Source organism: Lycium ferocissimum, chromosome 12, assembly GCF_029784015.1.
Source record: "Lycium ferocissimum isolate CSIRO_LF1 chromosome 12, AGI_CSIRO_Lferr_CH_V1, whole genome shotgun sequence".
Lineage (NCBI taxonomy): Eukaryota > Viridiplantae > Streptophyta > Magnoliopsida > Solanales > Solanaceae > Lycium > Lycium ferocissimum.
In genome coordinates, this window is record NC_081353.1 from 34,887,035 (window position 1) to 34,904,191 (window position 17,157).

Consider the following 17,157-nt stretch of genomic DNA (forward strand, 5'->3'; position numbering starts at 1 on the left):
GCATTTCGTCTTAACTGTGTGTTGGAGACGAAAGTTCAAATCTTGTTTCTCTAGAAAAAGTATATTATAATTGTCACCATGAGAAAGAATCTTTGGTTTTGAGAGGGGACAAAGTAAATATTTAACCAGCACTCCCGCGTTTTTATCAAACTAATTAGTAATAATTAATATAAGACAAATGTCTTCTATATAAATTTTTATAACTTGGTTATGTTTAAGTGTAGATTATTTGATTTGATGTAAATATCGAATGTGTTAAAAGGAAAAATAATTTTCTCTACTTTCTTGCCCTTTCAAGTTTTAGGCTAAATAAAGAAAAATAAATCTTTTATTTCCTACCTTATAATCATATACTATAGGTGCCTTATAAAAAATATATAGATTTCATGGGTGAGAATAATATTTTACATTAATTAGGGCGGCTAGTTTTTATTTTCTACTTTCCACCAAACAAAATAGAGCCACGTCTGTGTAGCTATTAATAATTCCCCTACTAGTAGGCAGGTATTTGTTCTGCTAATTAATGGATATGGATATGGTATTATTACAGCTTTTCTGGATAAAGTGAAAAAATGAATATCTTTTCTTTGTAGATATTAAATTTACTGCAAGAGTTCGTCAATCAATGACATTTTCCGTAGCTTTGAATAATTTCAGAATATGACAAGGATCAGCCTGTGTCTCTTTGAATTTAATTGAATGATGATCATTAATTCATTGTGCAATAGTTAATGTAAAAGAATTATAAAACCACGTTTCATTTTTATTTTTATTTTAAAATGAGCACATTTCTGTCCCATGTAAATATGACTCTTTTAGCCGAAGGTCTATCAGAAATAACATGGCAGATAAAGATAAAGTCTGCGTACACTTTACTCTCCTCATACCTCATTTTGTGGGATTACAGTATTACACTAGGTATGTTATTATTATTAATATATATGACTCTTTTGTGAGCCTAACGTGGTGAAGTATATGTTAGCCGTTAGGGAGTGAAGTACACAAATAGCCATTTTTAGGACCCCTATTGTAAGAATAGTCTCTCAGTTTAGTCTCTCAGTTTACAGTGTTTTAAACTTTAACTAGTTTGAAGTTAGGCTAGACCTTGTAGGTGTTATACTATACATTAGTCATTAGCATCAAAAAAGCTGCTCTATCATTTATTGGTTCCTTCTAGATAATATCTTAATCAGGATCTATATAACCTGATGCATTTTATACTTTATTTGGTATAAGGTATAAATTAGGATAAATTTATTAGGCATTTAATGAGATCTATTTATGATCATTATGTCCTTCAGAGCTATAAGGTGTTATACCATACATAGTCATTAGCATAAAGAAAGCTGCTCTATCATTTATTGGTTCCTTCTGGAGGTATAGTAGCATCTTTTCTGATGTCAATGGTGTCTTGAATTAGCTTGCACGCACTTCGACTATTTTTTCCGAAATACTGATGCCTCCCAGGGGCACAATTACTGATAACCTACCCACCACGGTTTGGGCAAATGCAAAGAAATCACATAGCCCGTTTTTTCCTCCAGTGAGATTTGCAAATAGTAACATATTGCTAGAACTGTGGTTTAAATGTTAGCCTCTCACTCGTCAAACTAAGGGCAAAGAGAAAAGCAAATCAAGATGAGACTTGTTAACAAACATATATTTTTTTCTGAAGTGTCAAGTTGCTTGCATTGAGGATTAATATAGTAGATAATAGTACATTTTGTGAGAGATCTCAGAAAAGAAAGATAATCTCCTTCTGGAGTTACTGTGGACAGTTTATGCAACATATACTTCTCTCTGTTTTAACTTGAGGAAAAGACAACTCCAACTAGATAGGAATATGCAATACAAATTTCATGGGAAACGTGAAACACAACCTGATATTATAGAGATGTCAAATGGGTCGGACCAGGCCTAACACAACCTCCTAAGGCATGGCATGCCGGAACAGGCTGCTGGGGCCTCCCTTACAGTTACAGAGTTGCATTAAGTAAAATGAATGCAAACCCATTCCATGATTCAATCAACTACTTTCAATCACAAATTAGTAGGAGTCGACGATATATTATCATATTTATCCATTCCGCGTGATTCAAATTAATCTCATTTTGCAGCTAGCGCATTGTAACAAAGTTATTGATGAAGGGTACAAAATATATCAATACAGCGAAGATATACGATTTCACAGGGAAATTGAGTTTCACCTTTTTCACATTTTTGACATCAAACAAGCAAATCTTTACAAAATTTCAGTCAAATAAAGATGATTCAAGCCAAGAAAAGGGAATGTCTTCTCTGCAAGCACACGAAGGAGTTCTTGTAACATGAAATCCTTACAAAGTCGACAAGACAAGATGAATTAAAGCAATCACAAGAAACCACCCTTTTAGCAACGATAGACATTCTTTCTGTACCATCAATACTGACATATCAAACTGAATCAAGTAGATAATTCCGCAAAAGTTAAAGGATATCAGCTTCCTAATGTTGAGGGTAAAGCTAATGAACTGAATATTGCTGAGAACTATTCAACGCTCAACTAATTCTTTTTGGGAGATCATACTGGTTCTGTTACAACCGTGCTTGTTATTTTTTCAGTGGTGCAAATTTTCCTACTGTTTCTTTGATCAATTGTGCCAATAACTCGCCTACGAAAACCAGAAAACATCACCACCTTCCTCAGCCCAAAAAGATTATAATGAAAGAAGAGAAATGAAATGTTAAAGAACCGTCTTCATTGAAAGCTTATATCATGTCATTAATCGACTACTAATGGTCTTTCCTAAAGCACCATGTTTCCCTCTTCACTAGATCTTTCCTAAGCTCCACTTTCTAAAATACTGCTCAAATTTTGTTTTATCTGGCATCCACTTCACGTCATTTCCACAAAATAGTGAAATACTCCACAGACAGGCACCCCATCGATAGAGGATACCGAGTAGTTACCTTCTTGATTGTTAGCATTCTCCAAAATTCTAGCCCTTGGCATCTCAATATGCATCTAAAGTATATTTTAGACAGTCATTTACCCAAAAAATCCACTCATCAGAGACATATAGACATGATATTCTCGTAGAAACACTTTTAACCCGTGTACATAATCCTAAAAACATTCAAAACGATGACAGATTTTGTAATGGAAGCTCAATATCATAATAATATCTAAAGAATCATATTTGGTTTCTTAAAAGAGTAGCAGAAAAGATGTCAAACTCTGCTCCACACAAATTTACACCTAATGATTTCTTAGAAGAAAGCATTAAAAGAATAACACACAACAGAAATCATTGTGTCTTTAGTAAATGGAAGCCTCTCTTGTGGACCAGATGAAATTACAGCAAATTTGGAAGATGGGCAGGACTAAACTTTATCTTTTTTTTTTTTTTTAAATTGGTAACTGTTGTTAGGCACTAAACTTATCTTTAAGAAAGTGAGAGATCAGAACTTGACTTAAAATTCCTCTACTATTATGGTTAATATCCTAATAAATTTGAGACCCTAAAAGCCTTATTACTCCTTTTAGTATCTTCAACAAGTTGTCAAAATTTAACTTGATGACCCCTTTAGCACACATGATATTTTGTTCTTCATAATGCATAGAAAGAGATTGAATACATATACATTGGCATCACCAGAATTTATACTTGATATCAAAAATATTTGAAGCATATACATCAGCAGAACTTATATTTGATAAACAACAGCAGCAACAACAACAACATACCCAGTGTAATCCCACAAGTAATCCCACATATGATTTTGTTCTTCATAATGCATAGAAAGAGATTGGAAGTATATACATTCAACCAAAAAACATATTTGGCATCAACAGAATTTATGCTTGATATCGGAACAACAGCAACAACAACAACAACAACATACCCAGTGTAATCCCACAAGTGGGGCTGTTAGAGAGACCTTCGGCTCAAATAAGGCAGAAAGACAGTATACTTGATATTGGAACATTGTGGTTAAATTGACATACAACACTAGCAAAAACTCCCCCACAAGTCCCACAAGTCCAACATAACTAAATTAATATTCAAAAAGCAAAATAGAATTTTGCCAATTTCATTGCATAAAGTTTGTGCTAAAATTTGTGTCCACTGGTCAAGAAGGTGTCTAAATTTAATTTGATGACCCCTTTAAGCACACATGATATATTGTGCTTCATAATGCAAATAAATAGGAGCATATATACATAGAGCCAAAAAAATATTTGGCATGAGCAGAATTTGTACTTGATATGGTACATTCTGGTTACATAGATTTTGTAGTATACAACATTAGCAAAAACTCCCCCTCCCCCCACCACCACAGTCCCAACATAACTAAATTAATATTCAAAAGCACAAAAGACTAGAACTTTACCAATTTCATTGCATAAAGTTTCTTCCAAAAATCAAGATTTGATATCACTGATCTCCCTAGCACACCTTGTAATAATCTCACAACCTCTATTATAAGTATTAGCTGCACCAGGTGGTTTACAATTATAATATGAAGCACCAGGTGTATTACAAGGCACCAAATCTCTTCTCAATGTACCATAACTAATGTACTTTTTTTGCATCAACAAAACTCTTCTATTACTTTCACTATCCATCAAATTTTCTTCTTCATTCACCATTGTTGAACATTCTTTAAGCTTTTCAACACAACCCCTTTTCCCCATTTGCTCAAAGTTACTATCTTTAACTGATTTAAGGTCAAAAACTGAAACCCCACAGCAAATTTTCATTTGGATTTGGCTGAAAAGAATCAAGAAAATGAGGGTCTTGAATGGGTGGAAATAAAGTTGGGATCTTTTTTGCATTTTGTGTGTTGGAGGTTGAATTTGTTCTTGTTTTTCCCCTGGTGGTGTTGTCATTTTCTTTTTTTTTTTTTGTATTTTGGGCTGTGAAAGTGAGATTCCAGGGTGTGAAATTTGGAAATTTTTGGGGAGGGCTGTAATTAATGAGGAGACATTTAATGATGTAGGGATCAATCCATTACATACACCTACTTTGCTACTCAATAGTCATGGGAGGATTGTGGGGGCCTGGGGGTGGAGTAGTGAGAGTGTCCCACCACCCTTTTTTTTTTTTTTTTGTGTTCATTTGTTTGCAACAAATTTTAGAGTGTCGAAATTAACCGCAATCACAAATAAAATATGATGAAACATAATTTTATTGATAAACAATGTGGTATATTTCTGTTTATTCTTTTGATTCTTTTTTCCTAAATTTCTCCGTTGTTTGAGAGCAGTTAATAGCGTATTTCTCGAACGTAGGATGATTTGGACATTGATCGCTAGGAACTTCGGCCAATGACTTTGAGAAAAGCGGTGTTTGATATCTTGATCTCTTTGTAAATATCCCAAGAGTTTATTGAGTATTTGAGCTGTCTTCTCAAGGAACTTTAGGTTTGAAAAATATAGATTGACCTCAACTTGAAGAAATGCCAATTTTTTTTTGATGTCTATGCCGTTCATTTAAATAGGAATCAATAACGGACAAATTTTGTAGTTAAATTCTGCAGCCAAACAACAAATTCTCCTATTTGGCGGCAGATTATCACAAAATTATATTAGCTACAAGCAATTTAGCGACGAAGTTCGTAGCTAATTTCAGATTTTTTTTTGGAATGGATATCAGCAATGCAGCACGACTAAATTTGAACTTTTGTTAGAAACTCCCACATTAAAGGTAAATCTGAAATTTAATAAAGACGATTTATACCCAAAATTCTAACTCAAGACCTTTGATTAAGAATAAAAAAGTACTTAAGCAATCGACCACCAATTTTACTGGTTTTCTTGAATTTTAAGTTTGGCATAAATCAAGAAACAAAAATTTTGCCAGTGGCTTTTGCTTTAAGACAAGCAGCTTTGACTTTGGAAGTATGATAATTATGTACAAAGTAAGTTGGATCTAGGCTGGGTTCGAAATATCTTGGATTTATAGGCTGGTTTCCAATTCTTCACGTAGTATACTAGAAAAGGACAGAAAAGTTATTTATTTTTGAGGTTAGTCTAAACTAGTCCTTCAGATGTATAACTTAGTTGTTTTAGTTTTTTTTTTTTAATTTTTTTTTTTTTTTTTATATTTGTCAAAATTGAGCATTTTTCATCAACTGTCATATTTAAAACACGGGATAATATATATGTTTAACGAAATTGGCTCGACAAAGCACATGAGCGGTTTAAACTGAAAATATTGTTGGGACATGGTACTTCTCCCAAACCATTCCTCCAATTTGTCCCTAAAGAAAACAATTTTCAAACCAATTAAACATACCATATGCCTGCTTTTATCCTCCATTATAATAAGAAATAAGGGTTAATGCATATGCAGTCCCTGAACTTGTTCTTTTTTCCATTTTGACACCTCAACTAAGTATTGTTCCTATTAAACCCCTAAACCCGTCCTCAAGTGTATCTATCAAACACAATCTGACTTAAATAGTATTCTATCTTAAATATAGCAACATGCTAACATATATTCTAATTTAATTATGCCAGCAGCAATTGAGAGGAAAAAAGAGTAAGCTCTTGATTAACCTGGCAGTGAAAAAGCATAACAAACAGAAACCGAAACATCCATGACCTAAAGAATAGCTTACCACACATCTAAAATATTATTTTACCTTTATTACCACAATTTACTTTTTGCTTCTAATAAAACTTAGATCTAGAGGGTTTAATAGATACACTTGAGGATAAGTTCAGAAATTTAATAGGAACAATCTTAGTTAAGGTGCCAAAATGAAAAAAAAAGAACAGATTTAGGCCTTAGGGGATTAGATATGCATTAAGCCAAGAAATAACGAATGAATCAATGCTTTGACTCCTTGGAACTCTGAATAGCACCCTTTGGTGTTAGAAACACTAAGGGGTCGTTTGGTGCATGGTATAAGTTGGGATATCCCAATACTAATTTTTTGTATCATGTTTGGTAGGAGGTATAAATTTATCCGGGATAAATTTATACCTTGCACCAAACAAAGCACAAAATGCATCCTGGGATAAAAGATGGGATATCCCATCTTATCCCACTTTATCTTGGGATTATTTTATCATCGTCAGAGATGGATAAAATAATCCCAACTCTTAGGCTAAATTAGTCTCGGGATTACAATCCCGGGATAATTTTGACTATCTACTAAGGTAATATTTTTTAAGGTACAAGTGAAAAGAAAACATGTTCTGATTTGATTCCTTTTTTTTTTTCCTAGTTTTAACGGCTCACGTGTTTCTCACGAGCTAATTTTGTCCTAGATAACTATCGTTGTAAAAATGTAACGGAAGCAAAAAGTGCCCAAGTTCGGTAATCATAAAGGATTAAAATAGCTCAAACTAGCATATTCAAAGGCTTATTTAGATCCATCCCAAAACAAAAGGGATTATTTTAGTCTCAATAGTTACCAATTCATTTGCATGGTGTTTGTAAATTCAGGGGCGGTCCTATGTGGTTTAGTGGGTTCGTATGAAGCCAATTTCGTTGAAAAATAACACCTTGTATATACGTATATTTAATCTATTTTTAAAAAATATATATGTATATACAGTATTATTTATATATTTCTTATATATTGAACCCACTTGGTAAAAATTCTAGGTCCGCCACTATTTGAAATAGTACGCTATGAAGTTCATCATTGGAAAATCCACAAGTGGTTGCGGCGTGCTATTTACATATGATTTTCATGTGGAAAAATAAGAAAGATCCAATCACTAATGATTATTCTCTTCATTTTTCATCAATGTCAATAAATATATTTATTATAGTTTTAGCACTATAACAAATTACTTATTTACGTGCTCTATTTAAAAATATATTTCTTAGTCGCCTCTTCTAAATATAGCTTTAGCACTATAACAAATTACTGATTTACGTGCTCTATTTAAAAATATAATGTCAATAAATATATTTTTTAGTTGCCTCTTCTAACAAATTTTATTTACTATTGGGAGGAATAAGATGTTTATGTATACAAGGAAATTCTAAAAAATCTTAACTCACATATTTCGAAAAGAACTAAAATAGAAAATAGAAACCAGTTTAACCTTTTGTTTCTTCTTCATCTCAACGTTACTTATAACAATATTTAATCTTACTTTTTTTTTTTTTTCACGAGAATATGCTACAAATTGAAATAAAAAAGACATGGCCCATTGCATTCGACTGAGAATATCTTACTTAATGCTACATATTGCTACTTATCGCACTCCTCTTTATTTTTCAAATTTTTGATGGTCAGGTTCAAATCATTTCACGAGTTATCAATTTTTTTTATTTATTTTAAAGTTATTTTTGGATATCATATATATTTGTGGTCCAACATATCTTTGATAAGATTACTGGTCCAAAAACTTTAATCTGAAGCAAATTGAGATTGCCATTTTAGGTTTGGTGGTTAAAAGGCTAAGCCTCTATTATTGTGTATTGGTAGCAATGAAAATTCAGTATGGTGACGTCTTTGCATTTCATGAGCATCCACTTTAATGGAGTCCGGTGCCAAAATGGATTGTTTTTTTGAAATTTATATTCAAAATAGAATGTCTTTTTTTATACCAAATGGGTATTTCGTTGGTTATCCAGCCGGTAAATACCCATGATTATTGTTTTATCGGTAGAAAGTTACGTTCATTACTTGTAGCGAAATGTAACAAATAATATATATATATATATTTTTTTTTGTATTTCGTTGTGTACCATTCACGATTGCATTTGGTAGCACACCAAATCCATATATTCACCACCACCATCGCTCTTGGATATGAAGTCGCCTTTGTTAGAGAACGCTAATTTTTCAGCGTGATCCGAATTTAATCGGGCCTCAATATATACGAGTACCAGAGAAGGGATAGAAAACCAAAAAAATAAAAGTCTATTGAGCCAGCAGTTTGAACCTTCTAATACAAGAAAACTTTTTTTCCAAACCCAGTAAAAAGTAAAAATTGGATATATACCAATTTGTACCAACAGATTTTGCAACTTATAATTATATACATGCAGTTAAGTGTAAACAAAGATAGGTAAGTGTGGAAGGTAAAAACAAATATATAAAGCTGTTTATACCAAAATCAGTTCTTATTTGAATATTATCATAATTTATGTGTAAATACAAAGCCATATAATGATCCCAAAACAGCAAAAATCACTTTTCTTTATTAAGTATGTACCTAATTTTAACGAGAACTGTAAAAAAAAAAAGGGATCTGCGTGTAATTTAATTTGTAATCTGTATTCTGTATTGCATAGTATTCTCTTTGCCCGATTTATGTGACGGTGTTTGGATTTGGAGAGTCAAACAAATCCCTTTTTGACCGTGATTCTTTCATATACCATTTAAATATTTTGAATTGTTAACTATTGTGGTTTATAATACTTTTTATTTAGTTTTCAAATATGTATATTTTGATTTAAGAAATTTAAAGACTCTAGATGTGTTTGATATGGAGGAAAATAATTTTCAAAACATGTTTTTCAATTTTCCCATGTTCACTGATCAAAATTTTAGGAATACATTTTCTCTAGGAAATCAAGTTCCTTAAAAATGAGGAAAATGACACAAGTTCCACAATGATTATATATGTCCTCCCAACCTCCAACACATCTCATCTTCACCCCAGCCCAGAAGCCCCCATCCCCACCACCCATAGCCCCCAACCTCACCTCCCGTAGTATTTGTCTAGATTATATAAAACTGCTCTTAGAATAACTTTTTATTTTCCTAGAAAACATTTTTCATGGAAAACATTTGTTCATACCGAATGCACCCTCTATGTCCAAATTCACGCTCAAAATTAAGAAGTTTGAATCTCGATAAGCAAAAAGTGTCACATACATTAGGACAAAGGGGGTATTCTATTAAGGTTTAATTTAATTTTGGTCCACTTTATATGCAGTTAACTCTCCAATTATGGAAGTGATGGCATTGCGAAGCTTACCAAAAAATGTGGAGGTTTTTAAACTCCCCGCAATGTTACTTCTCCCAAACATGAATCCAAGGCTCCAAACTTGTCTGAGGCCTTGCAAATAGTGATGCAGATTGTTCTGACTGTTGGACGTGTTGTACATGTAATGGAGTCACTTGTTCATCAATGTCATGATTATGTTAAATTGTGTTATGCTGTTTGCTTATGTCACGTGTAAGATATAAAAGAATAAGTGACAACTATATATCCTGAGTAATAAGATAGGTTCAAAAGCCCCACATGTTGGCGTTTTTGTGATCTATCGTACGTATGTTCAGTATTGTATGTATGTATTTTAAAAATATATATTTGTGTGTGTATTCTTTCTCTTTTTTATCACCCCTCCTTCAAACTCCTCCTTGTTTAACCTAAAAACTAACTCTAAGCTAAGTCAAAACAATTAGATTTGTTAATTAGACCAAAAACAACTGATCTGATGTTATGTTAAAATGGTTGAAACACTAACCAAAGTAGATAAATGAGCAGACGATGCTGAGCAAAGACCAAATAAAGAGGAAAGAAAGCTTATTCATGAGAAGATTAAAATTTTAAATTTTCACATGAAGTTTGGCCTGACCGTCCAAAATTTCAAACAAGTATATTTGAAGTTTGAAAGATCAATGTCTAAAGTTTCAAACATATATGACTCAATTCTTCAATCAATATACTTCAATTGCTAAATATTCCAAAAACGTTAGTGTACGCCAACTAAAAAGAAATGTTTGCCTATATATATAGTCTCTTTACAAATGCCATTAATGTCACCAACCAACGGTTTGTCATTTTTTACCTTTTAGTACTCAAATCACAATCATGATAACTTTATTTTACACCTTGCAATTCTTTTGCGAAGTTAGGTGTCAGTAAAGCACGGGTGGCTCGTCATATTTAACTAACTAACAAACAAAGGCTGCATTGTCTCTTTGAGTGAAGAATAAAGTGGCATCATATAGCACAACTTTTATTAACGAGTAGTGAAGTCACCTCAATTATCAATTTCCATAAAATAGAGACAAAATGAATGATTAGAGTCGGGGGTAAGCAACCAAATGTTCTCATGATTTTTTGACTGTTTACTAACCTGTTTGTTCTCTTGTCCCCCTTGATGATTCTGAATTTTTAAGAACTAAAAGAATGATCCAAAAAAATTCATACATAACTTTTTTCATGAAAAAATATTTCCTATGGAAAGTGCTTTCGTCGTACCGAAGGCACCCTAAAGTTAGCTGTGTAGAAGTCTAAACAAATAGTGGATCTCAAAATATGATGGAACATCGATTAACATGCACTAAATGGTAAATCAACAAAGGTTAACAGGCATTTTGTGGAAGTTAAAAAGCAATCTATAAAGCTATTTATGAATCAAAGGCAAGAGAAAATCAAACAGAACAAGATTTTCATCACCAAATACAGTACTTATTTGCTCAGAAGGATATTCATCATAATTTTTATCTCTATACATACAAAGCCATATAATAATCCCAAAACAACAAAACAGCAAAAGACACTTTAAGCATATCATGCCTATCATCACTACTTATCAGGGATTGATAGTTACAAACCATTGCAATTAGGAACTGAAAATTCCAAAGACCTATATAAATGTTTTAAGTGTTTCACATATTCAAAGGGTAAGGTGTTCCACCTTTCTTGTGTTACTAGCTACTCCTTGATTTGATTTTCTCTCATCTTGCTCGTCGTAGGAGTTCCCTTTGTAACTAGAACTAGCCTCTTCGTTATCCGTGCAGCCTGGCCGCTCCGTTAGGAACTGTTCCCAGAAAACATCGTTCACACGAACCGGAGTAGTTGCAGGCCCTTCCTTGTTACCAGTTGCATCATGTGAAGACGACAAAGTTTTATCATCAGTAGAAGGAATTTTCTCTTGACCTATCTGGGGCATTAGTGAATGTTGATTTTTTCTCAACTTGTGAAAAAGCCAAAGAAAGATTCAGCTGACAGGAAATGTGACCGTCAACTTCCTCAGTGGATGAAAGGCTTTGTGGCAAGGAATGCAGTCTTGAGCTTTCAACATTGCTTGCTGCACGAGGCAAAGATGAATCCATCTTCAACGTAAAAGACGTTCCAGTATCTGATAGTTCTATTGTTTCAGGGTTATAAAGTACTCCTCCCGTTTGAAGTTGCATGTCTCTGGACCATCCTTCAGATACTCTCCTATGTGGAGACCCACCATCTTCATTCGAACTTTGGGTGCTGCACGAAAGTACATTGACATCTGAAACAGCAGGTGACAATTCAAGCCTGAGATTATTTGAAAAGTCTTGGTTGTCAACCGACATATTTTCTTCAACTTGAGGCAAACGCCTTTTCTTGCTAAATGCAGAAATATCCATGGACTCGAGTTTCTGAGCAAGACGCTCAACAAAGTCAGGATTTTTAACTGCCTTCTCAAAAAATGTCAGTAAGCTCTCCTGCCTTTGCTCTATACTGCCAACCCGTCCGGTTAGTTCTTCTAACTGGACTTTTGCAGAAGATTGTTGCTGTCTGTACCTTAAGACGTTAGACTCGAGCCCTGACCTTTCACGTGAAAGCTTATCAATCTCTTCTTCAAATGCAGCTCTTTCTGGATCAACTGTGGAACCTGGAGGGTGACTATGGCTGTGAATTGGTTTTCTACGATGAATGTTCTTAAGTAGATGCTTCTGGTCTTTTATGAATTCCTCATTGGCAAATTCCCATCTTTCGGATCAATCTTCCGGAAGCCCTGTCAATTAGATATATTTATGATGATGATAATCCTAGATTAATTATGGCAGCAACTGATTTATTGGCAATATAATCACCTTAGTAAGGGGTGCAAACCATGCTGAGTTTGGACCATCAACTCAGAATAAATATGACGACTGGAAATTTCTAATTAACAATGCCCTTAACCATTAGGGAATAGTGTAAGCCAGGATTCAAATTCACAGATTGCGAGGAATAACAAACAAACAGAAGCCATGACGGCTACACTTAAGAGGAGTTACTTATCATTATATAAATCTGACAAGAATTTTAACATATATCCTAATATTGCACATTAACTTAGACGAATTAATTGGGTTCCATCACAAATCATGCAATTTTAACAATACTCTAAAAACAGAAGTGCACGTTCCCTCAAATGCTTTGAGTAAAATTGTTTAATACATTTCAGTATCTTTTTATCCTTTGTATATATTTCAATATTTATCATGCCACCCAAGAAGGTGTGTTTGGCTTTTTTTTTTTTTTTTTTCTGACTCGTATGATGCGACATGCAGAGATTTCATCCTCGTCATCTATTGAAAATGATGCCAACATCTTCTGGTGCAAACTAAAGGTGCAACCAGGACACGTCTTTTACATGACTGAAGGTTGGTTTTCAAAAGAATAATGCTTTCTGTGGAAGAAGCAGATAGTGGTTTTAGCTGACAATAAAGCGCAGCCCAATGCACTAAGCTCCCGCTATGCACGGGGTCAGGGGAAGGGCCAGACCACAAGGGTATATTGTACTCAATCTTACCCTGTGTTTCTGCAAGAGGCTGTTTTCACGGCTCTAACCCGTGACCTCCTGGTCACATGGCAGCAATTTTGTCAGCTACACCAAGGCTCCCCTTCCTGGTTTTAGCTGACAATGTCAAGAAAAAAGTTGAACCACCGGAAGGACATCTAAAAGGAAAAAGTAGATCTTAAGCAGCCCTACTATAAGGATGTCTTTCCTAAGAACTTTGCTAGGGATTCTTAGATGACATCTTCCTAACTTTCTGCCAGTGTTGTTACTTACATGCTATGGCGAACAGCTGTTGGATTATAAACAAAGCATCTTCCTTCCATGTCCACGATGCTTTAGCCCTCTAACCCATTCTTTAATCTTTCTTGTTAACAGTCTCACGGCACCCAATGCATCTTCACATAAAACTGATCAGAATCAGCTACACTTGATATCTTCTGCTACCCAAGGGGCACTCCTACTATATGGTTATATTATGTCCTGGACAATGTATAATAGATGATGAAGTTCGCGCAAAAGAATCATCCCAGTTTCTTGTAGGTCTGTTAGGGGATAAATTCCTTAAACCAGCATTTCACACCTAAAGGAAGTGCCAAAGGCCACCAGTCCACCCAACTACAAGTGTATATCACGTGGGAAATTATGGTACTCGTGCTTCACTTTATCTGGACTTCATTTACCTTAATATACTCATGTCAAATATAAGACAGCAGTAAAGTACACTAGCCTTTTGACGTATTATTCTGTTTTATTGACAAGTCATTGTAAGGCGTTAAACACAAAGAAACACTAAACCTGGTGCCAAAGGTACATTCTGCCGGATAAACAATTTTAGAAACGGTTAAGTTCCTCAAAACTATACGCAGCATCGAAAGATCTAGTTATATTAATCTTATGTCAACAATGTCAAAGGTTAAAGAATCCTTCTAATACCTTTTTTTTTTTTTTTTTTTTTTTTTTTTTTTTTATGCATAAGAAAATTCGTTACTAGCAAGCAAGACTTGGGGCATTCACCGGGAAAGCACACAAAGAAAGTCCATGAGCCCAGAAAAACCCCAACGAGAACACCCCCCCTCCTTCTCTACAACACACACACAACAAAAGAGCACCATTCAAACCTCATCTTGAAAATCCATTTTGGTATATTATCAATTACATCAATCAAAGTGATTTAAGATGACCAAAGCCAATAAAGTGAAGTGCTCCATCACATACACATCAAACAAAAGAATACTGGTAATTAGAAGTTTATCCAGTTCACAGATAAACCTTGCACCTCGACATCGCCTCACTTTGATTAACTATTCATCATCAATAACTTCATCGGAAACAACAACTATGTCTCAATCCCAAACTAGTCAAGCTATATGAACCCTCAATGTCCATTCTACTACATCTACACCTTTTTCTTTTCAATGCTCAATAAGTTCAAGGGCAATCAATCCACAAACATTGACTTCCCACATAGAAAATTAAAGTAATAAATTCCATGTTTCCTAGATGCGATAATTCACCTAATATTCATCCGTGATTCAATAAACCACTACAAGCATCGAAATGTGAAAATGACAAATCAGGCCTGAACTTGAAGCACATATTGTAGCTCAAACATCAAATCATAGTGATCAACTCAAAGATTCAATTTTAAGCTGTTTTTTCTTTTTTAGATAACCGTGGTGTCCGGGCTTGACTAATTCCACTGGGTACCTGCTACCTCTTGCCAACACAGGAACCGGGTAACTCTATCTAGCAAGGTTTGAACCAGATAAGACGAAATCACCTAGTGTTTTAGCCTCCGCTAGGATTTGAATCAGAGACTTATGATTCTCAACCGGCTTCATTGACCACTAGGCCACACCCTTTGCCTTTTAAGCTGAACCCATTTCGACAAATTCGGGTCAGGACAGTTTGGTGTCCGGGTTCGTTATTAGGTATCAAACAACAACAACGACAACATTTTGACAGATAGAACTTCAATTCAAAGATTCAATTTTTAAGCTGAACCAATTTAGAAAGATAGAAAATCAAATTCAATGATTCAATTTTAAGCTTAACCCATTTCAACAAATAGAAAATCAACTCAAAGATTCAAATTTTAAGCTAAACCCATTTCTAAAAATAGGAAATCAATTCAATAATTCAATTTTCCAGCTTAAACCCTTTCCAATTCAAGATTCTCTTTTTTTCTGCTGAACCCATTTCAACAAATAGAAAAATCAAGTCAAAGATTCAAATTTTAAGATGAACCCAATTCTAAAAATAGAAACTCAATTCAATGATCCAATTTTCCCCCTTGATCCCTTCAATTCCAAGATTCTATTTTTAAGCTAAACCCAATTCAAAGATTCAAATTTAAGCTAAACCCATTTCTAAAAATAGAAATTAATTTCGAAGATTCAATTTTTCCCCTTGATCCCTTCAATTTCAAGATTCTATTTTTAAGCTGAATCCAATTCAAAGTTTCAATTTTCAAGCTAAACCCATATCAATAAACTTCAAACTGAATTGAAAGAAATTAAATAGATACAGAAATAGAGAGAGACAAAATATAAAGATACATACGTAAGTGTTGAGCTGTCGAATGAAACTATTGTGTTTACAATAAGTAGGAAGAAGAATTCTAGCAAATCAATTCAAAGTTCCAATTTTTAAGCTAAACCCATTTCTAAAAATAGAAAAGAAACTCTATGATTCAATTTTTCAACTTAAACCCTTCAATTTCAAGATTCATTTTTTTCAGCAAAACCCATTTCAACAGATAGAAAATCAACTGAAAGATCCAATATTAAGCTGAACCCATTTCTAAAAATAGAAAATAAACTCAATGATTCAATTGACCCTTCAATTTCAAGATTCATTTTTTCAGCAAAACCCATTTCAACAGATAGAAAATCAACTGAAAGATCCAATATTAAGCTGAACCCATCTCTAAAAATAGAAAAGAAACTCAATGATTCAATTTTTTTCAGCTTAAACCCTTCAATTTCAAGATTCAATTTTCTTCCGCTGAACCCATTTCCAACAAAAGTCAAAGCTAATAAAGAACTCAATAAATACAGAAAGAGAGAGAGAGAGAGAGATATGATACATACGTAAGTGTTGAGCTGTCGAATGAAACTGGAGAAATTGTTGTGCTTAAAATAAGTAGGAAGAAGAAGTTTAGCAAATTCAGGTGGATTCCAAACAACAAAACTATGACCAGTTTGAGTCCATGATACTATCTCATCTGTTACTGAATCATCAACCATTTCATATGTCTTTAATAAAAACGGCGCTGGACCTCCGCCGCCGCCGCCGCCTCCAGCCGCCGCCGCAGCAGCCGCCGCCGCCGCGGAGGCAGTGATTATATCCATATAGAGAGAGAGAGAAAAAAAGAGAGAAGAAATTATAGTAAATGAGTAATGGAGTTTTCCCAAGGTTACGGGTTGGTTGTTTTTGAGGTTTGACTTCAATGTTTGCGTTCTTTTGAGTCTTGTGTCTTGACTGGTCCTGATGATTTTTTTTGGGATTCGGGTCGGAGTCCGGGTCAGGACAGTTTGGTGTTTCGTTTAATATTACTGCATGTTATACGTTGTCGGTTTCAAGTTACGTGAATCTATTACTCTTTTTGTTTTATAATAAGTATTATCTTAGCTAAAATATCAATAATGAAATGTAAGGTTTATTAAACTATTCTTATATAATAAAAATAAATTATTTT

General features: G+C 34.0%; 2 protein-coding genes across 2 annotated transcripts; both read right to left on the minus strand.

Annotated features, from left to right (window-relative positions):
- Nucleotides 1-4,199: 4,199 nt before the first annotated feature.
- LOC132039697 (protein RALF-like 1) lies at nt 4,200-4,977 on the minus strand. The gene has a single exon (XM_059430201.1). It carries the CDS (start codon nt 4,871-4,873, stop codon nt 4,406-4,408), a length of 468 nt encoding a protein of 155 aa, XP_059286184.1. The 5' UTR covers nt 4,874-4,977; the 3' UTR covers nt 4,200-4,405.
- Nucleotides 4,978-11,343: 6,366 nt separating this feature from the next.
- LOC132041220 (heat stress transcription factor A-5-like) lies at nt 11,344-16,907 on the minus strand. Its single transcript, XM_059432059.1, is given in 4 exon segments — nt 11,344-11,835; nt 11,837-12,665; nt 12,668-12,686; nt 16,550-16,907. Coding segments are annotated over 4 exon segments (1,356 nt in total). The 5' UTR covers nt 16,811-16,907; the 3' UTR covers nt 11,344-11,588.
- Between the last annotated feature and the right edge of the window lie 250 nt (nt 16,908-17,157).

Coding starts and splice junctions, on each gene's coding strand:
- LOC132039697 (XM_059430201.1), bottom strand. CDS start 4,873: ATGACAACACCACCAGGGGAAAAACAAGAACAAATTCAACCTCCAACA.